Source organism: Panthera leo, chromosome E1 (genome assembly GCF_018350215.1).
Source record: "Panthera leo isolate Ple1 chromosome E1, P.leo_Ple1_pat1.1, whole genome shotgun sequence".
Taxonomy (NCBI): Eukaryota; Metazoa; Chordata; class Mammalia; order Carnivora; family Felidae; genus Panthera; species Panthera leo.
Window position 1 is genome coordinate 25,542,530 of NC_056692.1, and position 25,560 is coordinate 25,568,089.

The window sequence follows — 25,560 nt, forward strand, 5'->3', positions numbered from 1 at the left end:
TGTATCAATTTAATAAGATAACTGAATAGTTGATGAGGTAAAGTTTTTCCTTATGGAAGAGTTCCAGTATTAAAAATTTTAGAATTTAGATTTAGTGTGGAGGTCATTTTGTAATATATACACAGAATGAATCATGTTGTACCCCTGAAAGTAATATAATGTTGTATGTCAATTATATGTCAATTAAAATAAAAGTTAGAATTTTAAGAATCACCATTGTTGCTACCCCTAATGAAACAATGAATTTAGGCAATAATCATCTGTATTTGGCTTTAGCTGATGAGTCTTAACATTACCAAAGTGGAACAGTCAGGTATCATTATGTGCTTCCTGATTTGTGTAATAGGATGTATATATACAATATCATCTATGAAATATTTCTTCCAAGTCCTCTCAATTAAATCTGAATCTAATTCAGCCCCTAAATATAATTAGTACCTTACATAAAAGACAGAGATAGAGGGTCAAGTTAAACAGTATCATGAGAATGCAGCTAGCCAACTCTGAAATGTAGGAAGTTCTTCATTATAAATGTGGCCTGATTTTTTCCAAGTTTTTTATTTAAATTCCAGTTAGTTAACATACAGTATAATATAAGTTTCATGTGTAGAATTTAGTGATTCAACACTTACAATATCTGGTACTCAACATGGACAAGTGCACTTCTTCATCCCCATTTAACCCAATCGCCTCTGATAATCGTCAGTTTGTTCTCTGTAGTTAGGAGTCTGTTTCTTGGTTTGCCTCTCTTTTATCCCCTCTATGTTCATTCACTTTATTTCTTAATTTCCACATATGAGTGAAATCATATGGTATTTGTCATTTTCTGACTTATTTCACTTAGCTCCATGCACGTTATGGCAAATGGCAAGATTTCATTCTTTTTTATGGCTAATAATCCAGGGTGTGTGTGTGTGTGTGTGTGTGTGTGTGTGTGTGTGTGTGTGTGTGAGAGACATCTTTTTTTGAAGAAGAGACTTATGTATGCATTTATTTATTCTTTTTTTCAAGTTTTTACTTAAATTCCAGTTTGTTAACATACTGTATAATATTAGTTTCAGGTGTAGAATTTGTGATTTGTTGCTTCACATACAATATCCAGTGCTCATCATAACAAGTGCCCTCCTTAATACCCATTACCCATAACCCATCCCCTCCTATCCCCATCCCCCTCCACCTCTTGCCCACCTCCCTCCGGTAACCCTCATTTTGTGCTCTATAGTTAAGAGTTTGTTTTCTGGTTTGCCTCACTTTCCCCCACCATGTTCATCTGTTTTGTTTCTTAAATTCCACATATGAGTGAAATCATATGGTATTTGTTTTTCTTTGACTGACTTACTTCACTTAGCATAATACTCTTTAGCTCCATCCACATTGTTGTAAATGGCAAGATTGCATTCTTTTTTATGGCTGAGTAATATTCCATTGTAAATATATATGCTACATCTTTATCCATTCATAAATGGACATTTGGGTTCTTCCCATCATTTGGCTATTGTTGATAATGCTGCTGTAAACATTGGGGTGCATGTATACCTTTGAATCAGTATTTTTGTATCCTTTGGGTTAATACCTAGTAGTTGTAATTGCTGGATCATAGGATAATTCTATTTTTAACTTTTTGAGGAAACTCCCTGCTATTTTCCAGAGTGGCTGCACCAGTTTGCATTCCAACAGTGTAAGATGGTTCCCCTTTTTCTGCATCCTCACCAACATCGGTTGTTTCCTGTGTTGTTAATTTTAGCCATTATCACAGGTGTGAGGTAGTATCTCATTGTGGTTTTGATTTGCATTTCCCTGATGATGTGTGATTTTGAGCATCTTTTCATGTGTCTGTTTGCCATCTGGATATCTTCTTTGGAAAAAGATCTATTCTTGTCCTCTGCCCCTTTTTAATTGGATTGTTATTATTATTTTGAGTGTTGAGTTTTATAAGTTCTTTATATATTTTGGATACTCACCCTTTTACCAGATATGTCATTTGCAAATATCTTCTCCCATTGTAAAGATTGCCTTTTTGTTTTGTTGATTGTTTCCTTTGCTGTGCAGAAGCTTTTTATCTTAACGGAGTCCCAGTAGTTCATTTTTGCTTTTGTTTCCCTTGCCTCTACGGATGTGTGTAGTAAGAAGTTGCTACAGCCAATGTGAAAGGGTTGCTGCTTGTGTTCTCCTGCAGGATTTTGATGGTTTCCTGTTGATGGTTACAGTTAGGTCTTTTATCCATTTTGAGTTTATTTTTGCATATGGTGTAAGAAAGTGGTCCAGTTTCATTCTTCTGCTTGTCGCTGTCCAGTTTTCCCAACACCATTTGTTGAAGAGACTGGCTTTTTCCTGTTGGATATGTTTTCCTGCTTTGTCAAAGATTAATTGGCCATAGAGTGGTAGTTTCATTTCTGGGTTTTCTATTCTGTTTCATTGATCTGTGTGTCTATTTTTGTGCCAGTACCATATTGTTTTGATTACTACAGCTTTGTTATATAACTTGAAATCTGGAACTGTGACACCACCAGTTTTGTTTTCTTTTTTTACAATTTTTGGCTATTCAGGGTCTTTTGTGATTCCATGAAAATTTTAGGATTATTTGTTCTAGCTCTGTAAAAAACGCTCTTGGTATTTTGACAGGTACTGCATTAAATTTGTAGATTGCTTTTGGTAGTACAGACATTTTAACAATATGTGTTCTTCCAGTCCATGAGCATAGATTTTCTTTCCATTTGTTTGTGTCATCTTCAATTTCTTTTGTCAGTGTTTTATAGTTTTTAAAGTATAGGTCTTTCACCTCCTTGGTAAAGTTTATTCCTAGGTATCTTATTATTTTTGGTGCAATTGTAAATGGGCTTGCTTTTTTTTTTAAGTTTGTTTATTTTTTAAGTTTATTTATTTATCTCTCTCTTTCTTAAAAGAGAGAGAGAGAGAGAGAAAGAAAAGGACATGGAGAGGGAAAATCCCAAGCAGGTTTTGCATGGGCAGTGCAGAGCCCCATGCAGAGCTCAAACTCATAAACTGTGAGATCATGGCTTGAACCAAAACCAAGAGTTGGTCGCTAAACAACTGAGCCACCCAGGCACCTTTGGGATTGCTTTCTTAATTTCTCTTTCTCTTCCTTCATTACTTAGTGTATAGAAAAGCAATGGATTTCTGTACATTTATTTTTGTATCCTGTGATCTTACTGAATTCATTTATCACTTTTAGCATTTTTTTTGTGGAATCTTTTGGGTTTCCTATATATAGTATCATGTCATCTGTAAATATTGCAAATTTTGTTTCTTCCTTACCAATTTGGATACCTCTTATTCCTTTGTGTTGTCTGATTGCTGTGGCTAGGACATCCAGAACTATGTTGAATAAAAGTGGTGAGAGTGGACATCCTTATCTTGTTCCTGATCTTAAGGGGAAAGATTTCAGCTTTTCCCCATTGAGTATGATTTTAGCTGTGGGTTTTTCATATATAGCCTTTATTATATTGAGGTATGTTTCCTCTAAACCTAGTTTGTTGAGGGTTTTTATCATGAATGGATGTTGTGCTTTGTTGAATGCTGTTTCTGCATCTATTGAAATGATCATATGGTTTTTATCCTTTCTCTTTTTGATGTGTTATATCACATTTGTTGATTTTTAAAATTTTTCTTGACTAATTTCTCTGACTAGGACTTCCAGTACCATGTTGAGAAAAGCGGTGAGAGTGGACATCCTTGTTTTGTTCTTGACCTTAGAGGAAAAGCTTTCAGCTGTTGACTGTTGAGTGTGATGCTAGTTGTGGGCTTGTCATAGATGGCCTTTGTTATGTTGAAGTATATTCCCTTTATACTCATTTTGTTGATAGTTTTTATCATGAATGGATGTTGAATATTTTCATATGCTTTTTCCTTATCTATTGAGATGATCATATGATTTTTATCCTTCTTTTTGTTAATGTGGTATGGATCTCAGTCAGCATCTAGATAGAGGCTGATTGGAAGCTGGACTCTCAGGCCGCATCTTTTAAAGTATGAAAAAATACTTCTTTTAGGGATAGTCTAAGAGATGGGCATTTTAGTCTACTGTTCTGTTTTGTGCCCTGAATGGATAGGGGGTTAAGAGAAATCATTTTAAACTATGTAAATATCCCATTTTCCCCCCAAAATTTGTAACACTGCTTTTATTTATATATATCATTAAATTCCTATTTTATTCAGTAGGTTATATTCACTCAGTAACTGTTTATTTTAATGCTCTGAATATCCCAGATTTGGCCAGTTAGCACCTATCAACTTGACATCTGTGTCCTTTGACATATCTCCACTTTTCTCTGACAATGTCCTTACCCTCTGGCACAACTAAACTTGTTTATCCTTATTTTAGTTGCCATTCAATTTTGTTTCTTTTGTATGGAAGGTACCAATTAGATGAACATTTTGGGTTAAAAATTCAATACTTCACTGTGCTGCTGGGCACATTTTATTTCTGAACTCTGGTCCTCACCAGTCACTGGTATTCCCTACGTTAGCTATAACCTCCTAGAACTTGAGTATTTTAAGTATTTATACTTTTTTTTTTACCTTATACCTATTAATATATTTAACTTATACTTCATTTGCATTAACATTATTTATCATTTAATTTACTTGAACATGCAATCTGGAAATAGAGATCATGCTTAACCTTCTTGGTATCTGTCATCCTTAGAACAGTGCCCTGAACATGGGCAAATGTTTATAGGTACAGATATTTGCTGCTGCCAATGTTATTCCGGTTTAACATGTAGGGAAACCAAATAGAAATTATTAAAATTATTTTGTTCTGTGTCACACCCTGTAATTTAGGAGACTGGAAATTTCTAAATGTCAAATATTAAGATCTAAGGAAACTCAATTAATGACCATAAAATTAATTTTGTAACCTCCTACTGAAAATTATTTTGAAATGATATATAAAATTTAACACTGATTTTGAAATCTACTTAGCATATGATCTATCTGTCTTTGAGTACTTCAAAATCATGTCATTCTGGATTCTTCCAACAACTCTGAGGGTACTTTAATCAGGCAAGGAAAAAAACCTCAAGTATGTGGATCTAATTATGTTGAATTAAGTTGTTTTGTGATCTGTGACTTGGGATATCCTCTGCATCTGACAGCAATTTTCCTCATAAGTCACATATGCAGTTAGAAAAATATTCCTAGTTTTCAACAGTCACACACACACACATACACACACACACACACACATAGTAAAACCTTACAATATTTTGTTAATATACTTCCATAATATCTTAAGCAGATACAAGTCATTTTAGTACTTAACATGCTAATTTTAGTAAATGGTCAACTTACTTTGGAAACATTTGCACATCAGATAAGTGTTACTTCTACCTTATCAGAATAGTTGTATAAAATGGTAAGATTTTAGGCTTAATTCTCAATGGCAAAGAATCTAGCTATTTAATATTATTAATTGATAGTATTTGATAGTTCAGATAAAAAGAAATAATTTTAGTATGAGTATGTCTAGATTGCCTACTTATGTTTATACTGAAATTTAAATTTTACTGGACTTTCTGTATTTTTTTAATGCTTATGTATTTAATTTGAGAGAGAGAGAGAGAATGAGCAAGAGCTGGGGAGGGACAGAGAGAGAATCTCAAGCAGGCTCCACACTGAGTGGATTGGTAGTCACTAGCTATTAGTAGTCACTCCCCATTCCCCATCCCCAATTTTCATATATATTTGGATGCTGCTTAGTATTTATATTACCAAGGATGAATTATCTACTTTCCTTAAGTTTCAATTTATTGTAAAATGGGACCAAAGTCCATTTCATAGCATTTATTTCAAGAAATGTTAGAAATAATATATGTAAAATGTGTTTTGCTGTGCTTAGTAGAACATTTGGCACAGTAAATGACAAGGATTTAACATGAGGACCTTCACGTTTGGTCATTGTAGAGTAAGAAGGAGATTGGTGGGAAGATGGTGGAATAGGAGGACTTTAAGCTCTCCTCATCTTAGGATACAGCTAGATAACACTTACATCAGTATAAATAACCTAGAATAACAGGAACTGGATTTACCTTCCTACCTGAAACAGTTAAAGAACAAACAGTACTTTTCTAGAGACTGTACATAAGGCTATGAAGGATGATGATCCTTGAGAGATGGGATGTAAATGAGAGAAACCCTGTGATTGCCTCAGCTTACTGCCTGGGCAGTTTCCATCCTGTGGTGCAAGAAGGAGGAGCCCAAGTGGTGCGTGGTAGACTCCCCCTGTTGATAAGGTAATGCTAAGAGTGCTGAGAGGTGAAGATCATGGAGTTCTCAGGACAGAGTACTGGAGAGATAAAAGCTGCAATGATAGAACCTCCTGAGATCTGCAGAGGAAATCTTAGGCCATGGAAAGAAATCATCATCATATCAGAAAGGAAGAAAGTAAAACTGTGTGTATTTAAAGATGATGTGATTGTGTAGAAAATCTAATGGATTCTGCAAAAATAGAGTAAGTGATTTTAATTAGGTTTCAGTATATTAGATCAGTATATAGAAGTCAGTTGGACCTCTACATGCTAGAAACAAACAATAGGTAATTGATCATTTGAAAAAGAGTTAAGGGGCGCCTGGGTGGCTCAGTTGGTTAAGTGTCTGACTGGCTCAGGTCATGATCTCACAGTTCATGAGTTCAAGCCCCGCATTGGGCTCTGTACTGACAGCTCAGAGCCTGGAGCCTGATTCAGATTCTGTGTCTCCCTCTCTCTCTGCCCCTCCCCCACTCCTGCTCTGTCTGTGTCACTCTCAGAAATGGATAATGTTAAAATAATTGTTTTAAAGTTAAAAGTAAAAAATAGTGTGTAATATGTACTTACCATGTGTGAGACATGCACTTTGAAAACAATAAAACATTGCTGAGAGTAAAGACATAAATAAATGGAGAGTTGAACCTTGTTTTGGGGTTGGAATACTTAATATTGTTAGGATATCAGTTCTCTCCAAATTGATCTTATATTCAGTGCAATCCCCATCAAAAACTCAGCAGGATAAAAACAAACAAAGCTAGCAGGAATTTTTGGAGAGGGTGTAGAAATTGACAAATTACTTCTAAAATTCATGTATAAATACATAAGGCTTATAATAGGCAAAATAATGCTGAAAAAGAAAAACAAATTTGGAGGAATATTACCACCTGATATCAAGACTTATTAAAGCCACAGAATCAGTAGGGAATCCAGGAACATTCCCATACATATGGACAATTGATTTTTGACAAAGGTGCAAAATGAGAAAGGCTAGTCTTTTCAACAATAGTGATGGACTGCTTGGGTATTTATGTGCAAGAAAAATAAGCATCAATCCATCCCTTATCCCATATACAAAAATGAACTCAAATTTGGATCATAGATTTAAATGTAAAACCTACTATGAAAAGCTTTTAGAAGAAAATGTAGGAGAAACCTTTGTGATTTGGGTTAGACACAGCTTTCTCAGATGTGACACTAATAGCAAAATCCATGAAAGCAGTATTGATACATTGGGAGTTCATTAAAACAAAACATATCTGCTCTTTGAGAAACACTGTTAATAGAATGAAAGGCACAAATTGTCTTCCCATCAGCCAATGGAATCTTACCTTGGGTATGAGTGACCCAGATTGTTCAGTTATCACTGTGATTTGTTTTGTGCACTCTTGGCCTTAAAAGAGGGACATCTGCAATCTGCCAGTATGTAGTCTTCCTCATGGTAAACCACAGTAGGTTTGGCCAGTGTGTCAACAGTATTGTTTAAAGCAGGGTCAGCAAACTTTTTCTGTAAAGGCCAATAGTAAATATTTAAACTCTGCATTGTATATATTCTCTGTACTCACCTTTGTCATCTAGTACAAAATCATCTATAGATGATATATAAACAAGTGGATATGAATGCCCCACAGCTATAGTGACCCCTCAATTAAAACAGAGGTCAGCTCTCCATTATCCTACTGTGCTAATTGGTCTTCATTTGTTCCACCAGCATTTTTGTTGGGGTTGTACAGCTGCCATAGGCTAGTGGACACCATCGGTCTTTGTCTTAGCCAAGCCATCAGGGAATCAGGCACAGGCATTTAAAGGAAGCTCTGTGAGTCAGGGGTCTATTGAACCAGTGGCATTGCTTTGGGCAGTGGAGTAGATGATAAAGTAGTTGTAAAAACAAGATGTTTCTACGGCCAGGTTGGAACATACTCTGGAACATACCATTTCCACTTGACTAGCAAGCTCTGTTGGGTCCTTACCATCATGTTGATTATCAAATTTGAGTTGATCCATTCCAATATCGGTCTTGAAAAATCGCAAGGCCTCATGGGTCAGTTGTTCATTCACAAGAACTTAGTAGCAAATAATAGCTACCATCTGAAAAAAGGGAGTGTATTTGGTTGTTGGATCAGGCAGGTGGCGATGTTGTACTGGGATAACACCTTAAGTACTTCAGCAGCCATTAAGTCATTACCTAACTTATTCCTACTGGGATTCTGTTGTTTCTATTATATAACACTGGGAAGGAACTGGAAGCCTAGTAGGCACTCTGTCATGCATTTTTCCCACTATCATTTCAGTATGCATGGCAGAGGATACCGTCTGATACTTACAAGCATGTAAATACAATCAATTAAGCCATTAATACCAGTTACACATTTGTCAACAGAAGCACAAGAGTATTCCTACAAGGTCACTTTAGCTTCTCTTCCCTATTGCAAACTTTGCTTACATTTCATTCCAGGGTATTTTCCCCCACCCCCACAAGGACATGGAATTCTTTTCCCTACAGAACACTGACTAATGTATTTAATGTGCACATGTCAGTTATTCAAGTGACAGCTGCCAGGCAATCACATTATTCTGTCTTGTTGGCAGGGGAGGCTAGCCTGCAGATACTATGGGGGCAGCCAGAAGTGTTGGCCTTTTTTCTCACTTGGCCAAGTGTTGGTTCCCCAGTGTTTCTGCCACTTATTTCCCTATGGGCAGTAGTGCTACTTGCTAGCATCCAGTGAGTGTCCAGGCATAACCACCCCTTTTTTTTTCTGCCCCCACTCAACACTGCTGAGTTTCATCCCTACAGCCTTTGGCATTTTGGACACCCCTCATCCTTGTTTCCACTCAAGTTCGGATTGCAGCAAGAGCTGGCTATTTTAGCACTGCTGGCTCTGTGGTGTTTGTGAGGCATCATATTCACTTTTTATTCAGTTCAGATTTTTATTGAAATAATTGTTGATTCAATTGGACTTGTAAGAAATAGTACTAAGAGATCCCATGTACCCTTGGCTCACTTTATCTCAATAAGGTAAACATTTTGCAAGCTAGAGTATATCACAACCAGGATATTGACATTGGTACAATCCCTGATCTTTTTCACATTTCATTAGATTTACTTGTACTCATTTGTGCATTTGTGTGTGTGTGTGTGTGTGTGTAAATGAGTGTGTTTAGATCTATACAATTTAATGTAGGTTTGTATGTCCATTAAGATACTGAATAGTTCCCTCACATTGCCCTTTTGTAAGTGGACCTACATTCACCTGGCATTTACAGTTTGGGGCTGTTATGAATATATTATGTGAATGTAGTTTTCATTTCTCTGATGTGGATGCCCAAGAGTGCAGTTGTTGGTTCAGATGATAATTGCATGCTGCTAATTAGCATTAGCTCATTTTTTAATTTGTGACTCTTTAGAAGAGTGTAAAACCTGTAATAAGCTTTCCATAAATATTTACTGAATAAATGATTATGAAGAATTGATAGGGAGAGGGAATTGGGCAGATAGGATAGAGGGTCTGTGGGGATTATCTGTCTAATTTAACACATTTCCTTTCTAAGCAACTTATTCCCAAGTAAACTTTTATTGCCATTAGCCTTGTCATGATAGTAAGAATTACAGCATTTAAAATGAAAGTTTATATTAATTTTGAAGCATAAAAGCTATTGAAATGTTGTGTTGGGAATGTGTCTAGAACTTGTATATTAATTCTTAAGCAAATAACTTCTTTTATATATTTTACTATAAGTTTTCATTAAACATAAACATCTGAGGGCTTGGACCCTGGCTAGTTTTTGCTCTATGGGGGACTTATCTTTATAGTGTTGACTGCCATTCTTACAGGCTTCTGAAAAACAATAATACTCTTGGATTGTAGACTTTCTATCCAAGTGCTGTCTGCTTTTGGGTTTTCTTTCCTTTTTTCTTTTTAAGAGAATTGGAAAGCAATTTGATATTTGAATCATTAGGTATATATTTGGCTACAGAAAGAAAATCATATTTAACGATGGTTTTAAAAACTTAGGATTTATTTTTGTCATGTTATAAGAAGGCTGCTGCTAGTTTTGGTAAAGTTGTTCAGCAGTGTCCTTGTGACTTTTTTGTTCTTTCCCTCATGACTGCTTTATAATTGCCACTCTTGTGGGTATCATTTCTGAATTCAAGGCACTAAGATGGGGAGTTTTGGCAGCCTCGGTGATGTTAATTTCTCATATCAGGGAAGGAGATACTTTCCCAGAATCCTGCAATAGTATCCTGCTTTTGTCTGACTGATCATAATTGTGTCAACACTTCCTGTTAGTCTGGGCAAGTCTGAAGTATCTGTAGAGGTGTCAGGTGAGAGAGAGAATGTTGGAAATGCTTGATTTGCCATTTACTAGTCATATATGTATAACCATCACAACAATCAAGATACAGATGATTCTCATCATCTCAGAAAATTTCCTGCATCTTTTTTTCAGTCAATATTCTACCTCACTCATGCCCTGGGCAATCATTGATATTACTTTGTTATTTTTTAAAATATCTTTTAATGCTTTCTAACGTTTGGTATGGGAGTAGGGGGACTGCCATTTCTGGCCACTTTATTTTCTGGCTCCGTATTAGAGACTGTAGGTGAATATCAGAGTCATTATCTGAGTGTTCCAAAAGTGCAAATTTCTTGGTTATGTCTCTCCCACCTCCCAGTACCTACAGAATCATAATTCTGAAGGTTGGACCAATTATCTGCACTTCTTACAAATAACTTAGGTACTTCTTTTCACACTAAAGTTTGAGAAATTTTGCTTTAGATTTTAGGATATTATACTGACCCTATGCTTTTATTGCTGTTATTAATTAGGTTTTGGTGATGAATTTGTGGCATAAGTTGGAGCCCTTTAAAATGCAGATTTCTATACCTTAGATGCTTAAATGTGGTGCCACTTAATTCTAGAGCTCAAATACTCTTTTTCATGTGTAATTTGAATTCAGCCTGTTTTGTGACTTAAATATACATTTGGGATGGAGTTTTTTTTTTTTTTTTTTTTGTTTTTTTTTGGTTTGATAAAATGGGCGTAATTGTTCTAAGTATATGTCTGCTAATTAGATTTGGTTGCTCCATATATTGTTGTTTTGGATTATTAAATCAACAAAATATTTGAAAATGGATAATTTAGATTTTCAAAAAATATTTGTATAAATTAGAATTACTGGAATATATTACCAACAATAGCCAAACTAGGAAAGAGCCCAAGTGTCCATCAACTGATGAATGGATAAAGAAGATATGATATTTATCTGCAGTGGACCATTACTCAGCCATCAAAAAGAATAAAATCTTGCCATTTGCAATGACATGGATGGAGCTAGAGTGTATTATTTTAAGCAAAATAAGTCAGAGAAAGACAAATACCATGTGATTTCATTTATATGTGGAATTTAGGAAACAGATGAACATATGGGGAGGGAAAAGAAGAGGGAGGCAAACCATAAGAGACTCTTAACTATAGAGAATAAACTGAGGGTTGATGGAGGGATGTAGGTGGGGGATGGGCTAATTGGGTGATGGGTATAAAGAAGGCACTTGTTATGATGAGCACTGGGTATTATTTGTAAGTGATGAATCACTAAATCCTACTCCTGAAACCAGTATTGCACTATATGTTATCTAACTAGAATTTAAATAAAAATTTGGAAAAAAAAAAGATTTACTGGAATATAGCTATATTATATTTTAAGGAACAAATATATTAGCTTTCTAGAAGCCTAATGGTTTCTGGTAGCCAAACTTTACATCATTACAATAAAAAACAATTGTGAGATGTTATCAATATTCCAAATAACACAGGAGCCATTTAGCAAAAATAAATTATGTAACTTAGTATAAATTTGCAAAACATTTAATTAAGTACTCTGTATTTTTAAAATTCATATCTCATTAGCTAAGAATTTTGACATTTGTATTCTTTTTTATTTTTATTTTTTAAATTAAAAAAATTGTAATGTTTTTATTTATTTTTGAGAGAGAGAGAGAGAGAGCGAGAGAGAGCACAAGCAGGGAGGGGGCAGAGAGAGACGGAGACACAGAATTAGGAACAGACTCCAGGCTCTGAGGTGTCAGCACAGAGCCCAGCACAGGGCTCGAACTCACAGGCTTTGAAATCATGACCTGAGTCAAAGTTAGATGCCCAACTGACTGAGCCAGCCAGGCGCCTCTGACATATGTATTCTTAAAAGCCTCTAAATTGATAAAATTGATAATAATGAGCATCTAATGAGGATTCACAGACTATGTTAGTTACTCTTTGCTTGATTTTTTCTATCATTTTATACCACACTTCTTTGCTGAGTGGAGGGACACTTAATAAGAATATACTGCTTACCCATGTTATGTTGTAGTCACTTATTTACTCCAACCCCAGATGTGAAGTGAGCCATGATGGGCACAGATAAAATGCTAATTTAGGCTATGTAGCAGCTGTGTATCTTCTTTTGAGCACAGAATAATAGAGACATCTCAAAGAACTAAACGACAGTTAAAAGAAACCTCAACTATAAAAAGAGGCTGTAGAACTTCCCTTTTAGCAAACTGACTAGTTAGTTTTTTCATTTTTTTAAGTAACAGCTTTTCTGAGACAGAATTCACATACATAAAGTTCACCCTTTTAAAGTGTAGAGTTTAGTGCTTTTTAGTATACAGACTGGTATATTGATCACTACTATTTTATTCTAGAACATTTTCATCACCCCAGAAAGAAACCTGGTACCCATGAGCAACTATTCCCCCTTCCCTTCTTCCTGGCTCTTGAAAATTGCTAATCTATTTTCTATATCAATGGATCTGCTTATTCTGTACATTTCATATAAACAGAATAATATAATATGTAACCTTTTCTCATTTTACCTACTATTTTAGAAGTTCATTCATGTTGTAGCATGTATCAGAACTATATTACATTTTGTGGCTGAATAATATTCCCTTGTATGGATATACCACATTTTTTCCATTTATTAGTTGATAGACATTTGGGTTGTTTCCACTTTTGAACTCTAAGGATACTGCTATAAACATTAGTGTGCAGGTTTTTGTTTGAACATGTTTTTGGTTCTCTTGGGTATTTAAGAATGAAAGTGTATGTTTAACTTTTACAGGAATTTTCCGAGTGTCTACACCATTTACTTTTTTCCCAGCAATGTATGAGGGCTCAACTTTACCCACATCCTCATCAACACTTGTTATTTTATCTTTTTTTTCACTGTAATGAGGTTTATTTTTTTTAATATGAAGTTTATTTTTATATTTATTATTTATTATTTATTTATTTTTTAAATGTGAAATTTATTATCAAATTGGTTTCCATACAACACCCAGTGCTCATCCCAACAGGTGCCCTCCTCAATGCCGATCACCCACTTTCCCCTCCCTCCCATCCCCCCATCAACCCTCAGTTTACTCTCAGTTTTTAAGAGTCTCTTATGGTTTGGCTCCCTCCCTCTCTAACTTTGTCTTTCTTACTTACTTTCTTTCTTTTTTTTTTTTTTTTTTTTTTAATAGCCATTATTTTCAGTATGAAGTGGTATCTCATTGTGGTTTTTATTTACATTTCCCCAATGACTAAAAAGGTGTTGCACATCTTTTCATGTACCTTTTGGCCATTTCTATACCTTCTTTGGAAAAATATCTTTTCAAAATTTTTGCTTGTTTTTAACTGAATTATTTGTCTTTATGTTGTTGAGTTGAAAAACTTATTTATGTATTCTACATGCTGAACCTTTATCAGACATATTATTTGGAAAATTTTCTCATATTCTATGGGTTGTCTTAAATTTTTAATAGTATTCTTTGCTGCAGAAAAGTTTTTAATTTTGAATAAGTACAATTTATCTACTTTGTCTCTTGTTGCTTGTAGGTAGTCTCAATTAATAATCCATTTAAGAATCTAATGTAGTAACCTGTTAGAGTGATAATAGTGGTTTAGTCCTTGTTGTTAGCAGTGAAAACAGATGTTTGAACAGAATAGGGATATATTTTTATGGTAATTCTGATAATTATAGCAAACATCTTTGTTCATTGTTTAATAAATGATAGGCACTATTCTAAGTGCTTTACATGTTAATTCATTAAATCTAAAACCCCAGAGACTTGCATTATTGTTTTCATTTTACCAATTGAAGAACCATAAGGCAGAGAGTTGTTAACTAACTTTTCCATGGCTCTGTACCTAGTAAGTGATAGATACATTTACTCCTCTGTGCTACCTGTAGGGAAAGCCTGTAATCACATGTAAAGATTTTATACTTAACAGGCTGTTTCCATATGTTTTCACTATCTTTTTTAATATTAAAGTTTAATGATTATTTTACATTTCAAATTGGTTACTCTTATCCAATGAAAATTATATGTGTATGTGCATGTCTCACATGTCTTTGTGTATCTATATGTGTGTTTATGTGATATATATATATATATATATATATATATATATATATATACATATATACACATAAATATCTATACATACTTATCTATTTTTGCATTAAGAGATGTCCAAGATAATTTGAAATAGTTGTCTTTGGGTTTGGGGGTTTATATGTGTATATGTGTGTGACTTTTTTTTTTTTTTTTCAACCAAGATGACTTTCTCCAATAGTTTTGGGTTAATGTTGAGTTGAATACAGCTCTATTCACCTTGAAGACAAAACAGAATGTCTGCTGGCTGTTGAATTTAGAAAAGAACTATAATTTCATCGGTGTCACGTTCCTAACTAATATCTTGCATGGATTCTTCTTATGGGGAAGGCTTTCTGTGTAGTTTTCCCTCTCTTTACTGTGGAGTATCTTGTAAACCATAGGAATAATACTGACCTGAGGGTCTTACTGTGTTTTTAACTTTGACTTTAGACTTTCAAGGCCCTTTCTGCTTTGAAGTTTATGATGATTTGACAAGTTTACATTTACTACCATGGTGGTGGTATAAAATGGGTCAGCAAACTGTGGTCCATTGGCCGTATGTGGCCCTCTGTCTATTTTTGTACATCTCATGAGCCAAGAATGGTTTTTATAAACATCAGCATTGGGATCTACTTGATGATAATGTTATGGGCTTTGAACCCTAAATAAACAAAATATTATCTCCAGTAAAAAACAGATGCCATTCTTCTTATTAGTAGACTTACATTACAAAAATTATATTTGGTAAAAATTTTGTCAAATTTTGTTTTCTTTCTTGTTATTCTCAGTACCTAGATAGTATCCTTGGTTTTGCTTTCTTGCCTGAAGAGCCTAAAATTTTACTTTCTGGCCCCTTATGGAAAAAGTTTTCTGACCCCTGTTCTGAGAGAAACCTGTACTTGTCTCAAGTCCACATCATTCTCTGCTCTAGTTTCATAGCAGTTTGAAATGCTAAGTAGGAGCCATACAATATATCTCTTGCTGTCCAGATCTGCTTGGATTGGGTTAATTCCTGAGTTCAGTATAGTAAATAGTCCTTAAAAATAATAATTATCTAAGTATGCTTACTTCCTAAATTTGAGGGTACATGTTTGGACCATACTTTTTTGGTACCTGTACTTGTTTAGTTTAAGCTTCTAACAATTGCCTGATGTTACTTGCCATGATATTTAGTACTGTAGCATGGAAACAGAGAGATAGCTGCCATCTAGCTTTCCTGTTTTGTGAAGAGAAAGTCTTTATTAGAAATATCATTTCAAAATTGAGGTCCAGAAATGCTGCAGATGATGTTGTCATTTTATTACTAGTTTGCCATTTTATAGTCTTTCTTGTCTTTAATAATATATGAAAAACCACCCAACTTGTTTCATAAGACCAACAGTTATATTATTTTGCATTTTGTGAGTAGATGACTTATCTTCTATGTTATGTAAAGGATTAAACTTTCTCTAAGTCTCTTGACGGCTAATATCTTCTGTGTTCATTTAAGTATCCTGATGCATCTCAAGGTCATAGAGCAGAATCACTTCTTTAATAGCACTTTTGTAAGCAAGCATTTAGGTGGAATTCTGTCTTCCTGCCTTGACCCTGATTGTTAGCACCACTTTATATCAGAAGTATTTTTAAAATGAAAGAAGAAACCTTCTTTTCATGGACAGACCAGGAAGTGGTCTTGATTATAAAGTATTCTGGAAAAAGGTTTTAGATAACGTGGATTAGTTGCCCTGTGGATGGAACACAAGTTACTCAATAAGTCTACAGGTGTTTTTTCTTTATATGTTTGATTCTGGCTTATGTTAATACATTTCATATTACAATATTAAACTTGTCTGGAACTATTTTTCTTTTCCTTGCTTCTGCTGTTTATACTTTTCTTTGTCTCCTTCCCTGTCTTTTGCTTTTCTGTAAGTCTGTTTAGCTGGAAGTTGTTGTAGGCATACTGCAGAGGTAAAGCACTTGTGGACTAGCTTTTTATTCATAACTCTAGAATCTTGGGAGTTAATTTTTTCAGATTTCAGGAGGTCCTTTTAACATTAAACATAAACATGTCATTAGGATATATCGCAGTGATTGAAATGAAAGGAGTTTGGTTGAATTTTGGGTTTATCTATGTATTGATAATTTTAGTCTAGCAATAGCCTAGCAAGGAAGTATCCTGTCTTGATATATATGACTAAGATTTCTTTTGATTTCCAAGGTTCTGGGCTCTCTTAGAGACTTGTACTTTGATGTATACTTGTAGGTTTTGTTGGTAGAATATTTCTGGAATATTAGTCATGGTTCTAATCTGAACTTAGACTTATTTGAACATCTAATATATTGGAAAGTATTGGTTTCTCTGACTGCTGAAGGAGTTTTACTTAGCTCGTATTATAATGCTATGCCACACATTCATATATTATGTGTCTATACCTGTATATATTTTCCATGTTAAATTCCACTTACAAACGTATTATCTTTATTATACCATACTTTTACTTGTTTGAATTCTTTTTTTTTTTTTAAAAGCACTGTTTGACTATAGTTTTATATGGTGGAAAATTAATCATTTAGTCAATAATACAGAAAATCTTAACAATCTGTAACTTGCCTTTCTTTTAGAGGCTATGCTTTAAAATGGTTAGAACAACGTTAAATTTTACTTGATTTTCTTTTTAAGAAGAAAAGTAAGTGGAGACATTTTTGTTCAAGTTGTTATCATTAGATTGATATTAAGATGAAAGTAGTAAATTAAGTTTACTAATTTGAAAATAATTGAACTTCTGTATTCAATGCCTGGTAAGTGTCATACAAATTAGTAATTAATTTCCCCTAAATCAAGTGTGTGATCAGCCACTTGTTGCAAATAAAGGTTTCTTTGAACATAGTTGCACTCATTCATTTATATATTTTCTGTGGCTACTTTGACACTAGAAGGTCAGAGCTGAGTAGTTATAGCAGAAAATAGAGACTGGATAACCTGTAAAAGTTTGCCAACCACTGCAGATACATGAGGTGTAGGTGTGTGTGTGTGTGTGTGTGTGTGTGTGTGTGTGTGTGTGTGAAAGAGAGACAGAGAGAGAGAGAGAGAGAGAGAGAGAGAGAGAGAGAGAGATTAGAGTGTTTTGAGACCTTTTCTCTTCTGCATTCCACCTTTCTTAAGGGTCCTATGTTCCTGACTGTTGAAGGAACTTTTACATAATTTTCCTTCAGCCACCCTCATCCCTGCTGCAAATCCACTCCCCTGCATTTCACTCCCATAATCATTCTTCCAAACCTGAAATCTTGACTGCACTATTTCTTAAATAAAATGCAGACACCTCTTGTTCTGGATTTGCCAAGTCTGATTTTTTTTTTCTGACATGCTGAACTACTTGCTCATCATTTCTGTGTTATGCTTTTGCATTTATAGCTAATGTAGAATATCTGAATATCTCTAAATTGGAGTGTCTTCTCTTATTTCTTTCTAAGTATATCCTACTTCAAAACTTATTTCCAGAATCCAGGCCTTTCCTATACCTCCACCTTCACCATCTCCTTTTTACCTCTTACAGAGACTATATATTTCTTCCTTTTTCTTACCACTGTGCCTGGTACACAAGACACTTATTTTGCTTTTTAATATAATACATTATCACAAATTTCTCACATGTCTTTTCCTCCTGTTAGACTGTGAGCCCAAAGATTATTTCCTATTCACCTTTTTATTCCTGGTGCTTAGCGTGGAACCCAACAGATATTTGCTCAGTGAATGATTGGATTAATAACTTCACCTACATTGTATAATGTTTGTTTTTATTTTTACTATTTTATGCTTATTAGAAGGAAAATTAATTTAGAGAAATAAAGCTGACCCATATTTTTGTAGCTCTGTAGGTAAAACTGCCTAGGTCTGGATTTTTTTTACTTGGTACTCTGTGCTGCAAGGGACAGAACTTTCTACTCTAAAACTTATCAAATCCCTAATATGGTGGTTTGATCAATATTCACCATGAAACTTGTCTGTAAAATAAAAAGTTTTAAGTTATACTTGATCTTAGGTAAATTTGGTAAGAAAGGCAAGTATTTCTATTCACATCTGCTGATATGTATGTGATACTCCTAGATAAATCCAAATAGTTTCAATCTCTCTTTTTGCATTTTTCCCTATCCATTTCCAGGTACAAGACATCTGCTTCAGCCATGACTGTCGCTGGGTTGTGGTCAGTACACTCCGGGGGACTTCCCATGTTTTCCCCATCAACCCTTATGGTGGCCAGCCTTGTGTTCGAACACATATGTCACCACGAGTTGTGAATCGTATGAGCCGTTTCCAGAAAAGTGCTGGGCTGGAAGAGATAGAACAAGAACTGACATCTAAGCAAGGAGGTCGCTGTAGCCCTGTTCCAGGTCTATCAAGTAGCCCTTCTGGATCACCTCTGCATGGTAAACCTAATTTTCTCTCTCTCCACTGAACCTACTATCTTTCTCTCATTATCCTTACTAGTCAAGATCTGGGATAAAATAATTAAAACATTTTTCCCCCTCATGTGTTCATGCAAAGACAAGATCTTAGGCTTATTTTGGGACATTCTTAATTTATTAAATAATTTAATAAATTGAAGTCCATATGGGAAAGGTGATTTTTGCCATGCTAACTTTTAGTTCATTGAGAAACATTCATTGTTGGAGAGTAATAGTCATGAGTCATGTGTATTTTGGAATAGCATTTGCATTTTATTTATTTTTTTAATATGAAATTTACTATCAAATTGGTTTCCATATAACACCCAGTGCTCATCCCAGAAGGTGCCCTCCTCAATACCCATCACCCACCCTCTTCTCCCTCCCACCCCCCATCAACCCTCAGTTTGTTCTCAGTTTTTAAGAGTCTCTTATGCTTTGGCTCTCTCCCTCTCTATGCATTTTATTTTAAAATACACCTGTGGGATTATGTTTATGAGATTAATTCATGTTGTTCAATGGAGGTTTACTTCATTTATTTCCATTGCTCTTAGGTATTTCATTGTACAAATATGCTTCTATGTATTTATTTGTCTATCCTTTTTACTACTATTGTTGATGTATATTTGGGAGGTTTCTGGTGTTGGGTTATTATACATAGTGATGCAGTGAAAATGTTTGTACTTGTTTCTTGGTGCAAATGTGTTCTCATTTGTGTATGTGTGTGTGTATGTATTCTCATTTTTTAATGAAATGCTGGGTGTGTATGTGCATCTTGACCTTGGTAGATAATACCGGAGTGGTTGTACCATTTCATTTCCATTAGAATGGCAAAAAAAATTGTTTATATTAGATGATACTTTTTCTAGAGCATTGCAGGTTCTTCTTGACAGATGACCAATTTATATTTTTAAGAATAGAGGATTTTATACAGAGAGATTATGGTTACTACAGAAACCACTTTTTAAAAAATGTTTTAATGTTTAGTTTTGAGAGAGAGAGAGAGAGAGAGAGAGAGCGAGGGAGGGGAAGAGAGCGAGGGAGACACAGAATCTGAAACAGGCTCCAGGCTCCTAGCTGTCAGCACAGAGCCCGACACGGGGCTCGAACTCACGAACTGTGAGATCGTGACCTGAGCTGAAATCGATAGCTTAACTGACTGACCCACCTAGGTGCCCCACTACAGAAATCAATTTGTATTTATTCAATTGATCTGAAATGTACATAACATAAAATTAACCATTTAATATTAAGAATTCAATGGCATTTAGTACACTCACGATGAACCACCACTTCTAACTAGTTCCAAAATGTTTTCCTCACCTAAGAAGAACACCGTGTATTCTTTAAGCAGTTACTACCTGTTCCTCTCTCACTAAGTCCCTAGCAACCACCAGCCTGTTTTCCATCTCTGTGGATTTACTTGTTCTGGATATTTCATATAATAATCCATATGTGATCATATAATATGTGATTGTTTTTTCTGGCTTATATGACATGGTATAATGTTTTCAAGGTACAGCCACACATAGTATATATCAGTACTTCGTTCCTTTTTATGGCCGAGTAATATTTCACTGTGTGTATATACTCCAATTTTATCTATTCTTCCATTGATCAACATTTGGGTTGTTTCCACCTGTTTGCTGTTTTGAATAGCGCTGTGCTGAATATGAGCATGCAAGTAGTTGTTTGAGTACCTCTGAAGTTCTCTTGGCTTTATACCTATCCTTATTTGTTTCAGCTTCTGCTTAAACATGTATCCTTTTGTAATACCTAATCAATTCTAGATATATATTTTCTGTAGGAAGTTTTAAGATAGACTGAAATCATATAAGTACATAGAATCCCGGGGAGAAATTCTGTAACTCAAAAAAGTTTGGAACCTCGTTTTCTCCTTAGGTGATGCTATATGCTTTGGCCCCATTATTTTTATAAGAATAGTAGTTATTTTTATTTACCTAGTGACCCATGATCTTCAAGGTTGAAGATCTTTAGAATCAGTCCTATGTGAAAATCTTCTAGAATCAGTCCTAGAAGTCATTTTGAAAAGCATTTAGAATTAAAAAAAAAAAAAAAGCTTAGAAAGTTACGGGATATTTGTATTTTCAGCCATTTGCAAGAAATTTTACTTCAGAAATAATTACTTAAACTTCTGTTATATAATTAGCCTCATAGTGTAGATTCTTTGAGGACCTTTCTCTTTGTGTTAAGGAGTTTCCTTCAATTAAATTTCACCAAACACTTTATGGAGAGAGATTCAGAGTACACATGGGGCAGCTAGGTTGACCAAAGAACAGAAGTAATCATAAAAAATTACGAAGGATTTATAGTCCTTATATTTGTACATCTTAAGAGAGTATCTTTTGAGCATCTTTTTTCTTCCTGTTCTTCCTTTCCTGTTAAGCTTACTACACACCAGTCTTTGGTTACAAAGTTCACAAAAAATTAAGGTGATCTCTGCCATCAGATATCTCTGGTCCAAGAGAGAATGCAGATATTAAATGACTGTGAACAAATACCTTTCAGTGTATTTTTGTAGAAGGGTGCGATGTGCCAATCAATTAAGGATGTGTCATTTGTGAAAGAACAAATAGTTGAAGAGAAATACTTGATTTCTGAGTAAAAATACATGATTTTCTCTCAGCTTTATTGATTTCACAGCTCTGTTCTTTTTTTTGCGTGAAGCTAACAGAAGGCATCTCAGAGAGGAGATTATACTGTTTGACAGTACTGCTGTGCTTAACATTCCCTTTGAAAGCTAGGAATTTCAGGAGGCATTTTCCTCCTGATAACATGTACTAAAGTCTTATTATGTTAGAATTTCACCCCATATTTCTGTGTAGTATTTCTCATTTGTAAAGCATAGACCTTTGAGTGATGGTCATTTTTCTCCATGATCTTTTTGTATCTTACATGTCAAAACAAAATGGGCATTGTTGTTGGATAGTTCTAAAAATGATGTATTTACAGTTGGTGTGGATAAACAGTCTGATGCTGGTCAAAAACAATGTAAACCTTTGAACAGGGAGGGATTCATCTTGAAAATGAATCATGCTTTGGCAGTATTACCGTTGTTTGTGTGTGCTCTTTTTAGCAAAGTAAAGGAAACTGTTAAATAACAGTTGATATAGGGATATTTCCTTTTTACTCTCTGGAGTCAATCCAGTTTAGGTTAGGATTATTTTATCTATTTGCCTTTTTTTTTCTTAACAGAGGATGTTTATTTATTTGAAATATATTCTCTCTAAATAATCTCTTGCATTTCCTATCTTGTTGCCTGGACCTTAGTCTCTCTGAGGGTTCTTAACTTAAGATCCATGAACATACATGGGGAGAAATTGCATCTTTGTATTTACTATCTTCTAACCAAAATTAAGCATTTATTTTTATTTTGAATATAGACAAAACATCTGTGTTTTTATTGGGGACAACGTCACAAGTAGTACATTGTCACCAATAGAAACACAGATATTTTCATATCACATTATATGCAAAATATGTGTATCTTGAAATGCTTTAAATTACTGAACATATTTTGAAATACTGATTATGCTCATCATTGCTTTGCAGCTATAAGTTACGACATAATAATATTACTGATTTAAATATTTATTATGTATAATGCTATAGCAGAACTTAATTTTTAGAATGTATTGATAACTATGCTTCTAAATAATTTTTAATTTGTAATTCTATTTATTTTATTTCATTACTTTGTAAGTATTATTCCAAAAAAGAGTCCACAGCTTTCCCAGACTGCCCAAGTAGTCCTTGACACAAAAATTATTAAGAGTACCTAATCTTTGGGGCACTTGGGTGGTTTATTCGGTTAAGCATCCAACTCTTGATTTCAGCTCAGGTCATGATCTCACAGTTTGTGAGTTTAAGCCCCGCCTCAGGCTCTGCGCTGATAGTGTGGAGCCTGCTTGGGATTCTCTCTCTCTCTCCTTCTCATTCTCTCTCTCTGTCCTTCCCCTCCTCGCTCTCTCAGTCTCTCTCTCTCAAAAATAAATTAATTAAAAAAAAAAAACAAAAAACCCTGATCATCATTTCTTACCTCATCTGTTTCAGTAGCCTCCAGCCTTTTGTGACTGTCAAAAGCATTTCCTTTGTTAACCATAAATATGATCTTCTACTTTTCTGCTTAAAATCTTTCAGTGTCTCTTCATTCTTATAGAATATTAGAGAAGATTCCATCTTATTTCCAACTTCTTGTCCCTCCCACCATAGCTAGGTTTCCCTGAATATGCCACATGTGTCTATTTCTTGGCACCTTTCCTATTATATACTTTTCTCTATTTGAAATAATTATAACCCCCTTGAATGGCTATTAAATCCCTATTTAGCTAAAAATATCCTTTCATCTTTTAAGCCTGTCTTAAAAATCTCTTGATGTTGTGTCAGTCTGTATTAGCCTTGATGTTGGCTGAAGATGGGGTCTTTTTCTTGTTTGTATTTGTATTTTGACACCTCACATAGTATTGGTAAAATGTAGACTCTAAGGCTTCAAGCCGGAGTTTTCAAACATCTTTAGAAGTTCTAATAAAAACAATTTAGATTTAAATCATTGCTTGTCAGAATGAAGAGCTTCTCATTCATGGTAACATTGCTTTTCATTTTAACATCTGTGAGATACATTCATTTGTTCAACAACTGTTAATTAATATTTACTATGTCCAGGCACTGTTCCTGAGCCCTAGGAAAAGAGCAGTGAACAAAAGAGGAAAAAATCCATATTTCCATGACTTTTTAGTACAGTGATATGAACAATGAAAAGGATGGATGGATGGATGGATGGATGGATGGATGGGTAGGTAGGTAGATAGTTTTGTGTGCTGTGGAGAAAAATAAAGGATGAAAGGGGAAGTAGGGGATGTCTGGATAGGATCCCAATTTGAAATCAGAAAGGTTCCCACAGGCCTTACTAAGATGACATTTGAACAAAGATCTGATGGAAGTATGGGAGAAAGTCATGCAAATATCTGGGGAGTGTGTCTGAGGAAGAAGGAACAGCCAGTGTAAAATCCCTGCACTGGGAGTGTGCCTAGAGTGTTCAAGGAAAGGCAAAGAAGACAGTGTGGCTGAAGCACAGTGTGCAAGGTGCATACTAGAAGATGAGGTTACAGAGGAAATATGGTCAGATCATGTCAGCCTCTGACTTTTACTCAGAGTGAGGTGGAGAAGCTGTGAAGAGAGCTTGGAGAAAAAGAGTGACATAAGACTGTTTTAGTAGGATCAGAATGGAGATTTGTATTGAGAATTCACAGTCCTAGGTGACAAGGGTAGAAGCCTAGGGAGACTGGTTAGGAGAGTATTGCAGAAATCCAGGTTAGAGAGGACAGGCTTAGACTGAGTTGTTTATAATGGAGATTGTGAGTAGTGATTTTATTCTTGATACATTTTGATGGTAGGGTTAACAGGATCTGGCATTTATTATGTCAAGTATGACAGAAGAGAGGAGTCAGGGTAACTAGTAAGGCTTCTGGCCTGAGCAGCTGGAAGGACGGGGTTGCCTTCATGTCAGATGAGGAACACAATGTTAAAGTAGGTTTGGGGATAGGGGCAGGATCAGAAGTTTTGGACATGTTTAGTTTAAGATGTGTCTTTGGCCTCCTAGTGATATTAAGTGGATATTCGGTTCTACAAGCCTGGAGTTCAGTGGAAAGGACTAGACTGAGGATAAGTGTTTGGAAGGCACAGGTGAAGCCAAAAGCTGGATGAGATCACCTAGTGAGTTGAGTAAGAAAAGAAAATAAAGATGTCCCAAGACTGAGACCTGGGCCCTCCACCATGAAGTAGCTAGTAACAGAGAAGGAAAACCATATATGAGAAATCCTAGAGGTCAAATGAGAAAATTTTTTTCTGAGAAAAGGGAGGGATCCAGGTGTCAAATTCTGCTGATAGACCACTTAAGATAAAGACTGAGATGGGAATGCAAACTGGTGCAGCCACTCTGGAAAACAGTATGGAGGTTCCTCAACAAACTAAAAATAGAACTACCCTACGACCCAGCAATTGCACTACTAGGCATTTATCCAAGGGATACGGGTATGCTGTTTCGAAGGGACACATGCACCCCCATGTTTATAGCAGCGCTATCAACAATAGCCAAAGTATGGAAAGAGCCAAATGTCCATCGATGGATGAATGGATAAAGAAGATGTGGTATATATATACAATGGAGTATTATTCAGCAATCAAAAAGAATGAAATTTTGCCATTTGCAGCTTCATGGATGGAAATGGAGGATATTATGCTGAAATTAGTCAGAGAAAGACAAATATCATATGACTTCACTCATTTGAGGACTTTAAGAGACAAAACTGATGAACATAAGGGAAGGGAAACAAAAATAATATGAAAACAAGGAGGGGGACAAAACAGAAGAGACTCATAAATATGGAGAACAAACTGAGGGTTACGGGAGGGTTTGTGGGAGGGGGAATGGG

General features: G+C 35.1%; 1 protein-coding gene across 12 annotated transcripts in view; it reads left to right on the plus strand.

Annotated features, from left to right (window-relative positions):
• BCAS3 (BCAS3 microtubule associated cell migration factor) overlaps positions 1-25,560 on the plus strand; it is a 608,014-nt gene that overhangs the window by 231,443 nt on the left and 351,011 nt on the right. For all 12 annotated transcript variants that reach the window (XM_042915733.1, XM_042915732.1, XM_042915730.1 and 9 more), the window contains one exon: positions 18,826-19,090. In XM_042915733.1, coding sequence (XP_042771667.1) covers positions 18,826-19,090 — 265 coding nt within the window. The remainder of the gene's footprint in view (positions 1-18,825; positions 19,091-25,560) is intronic.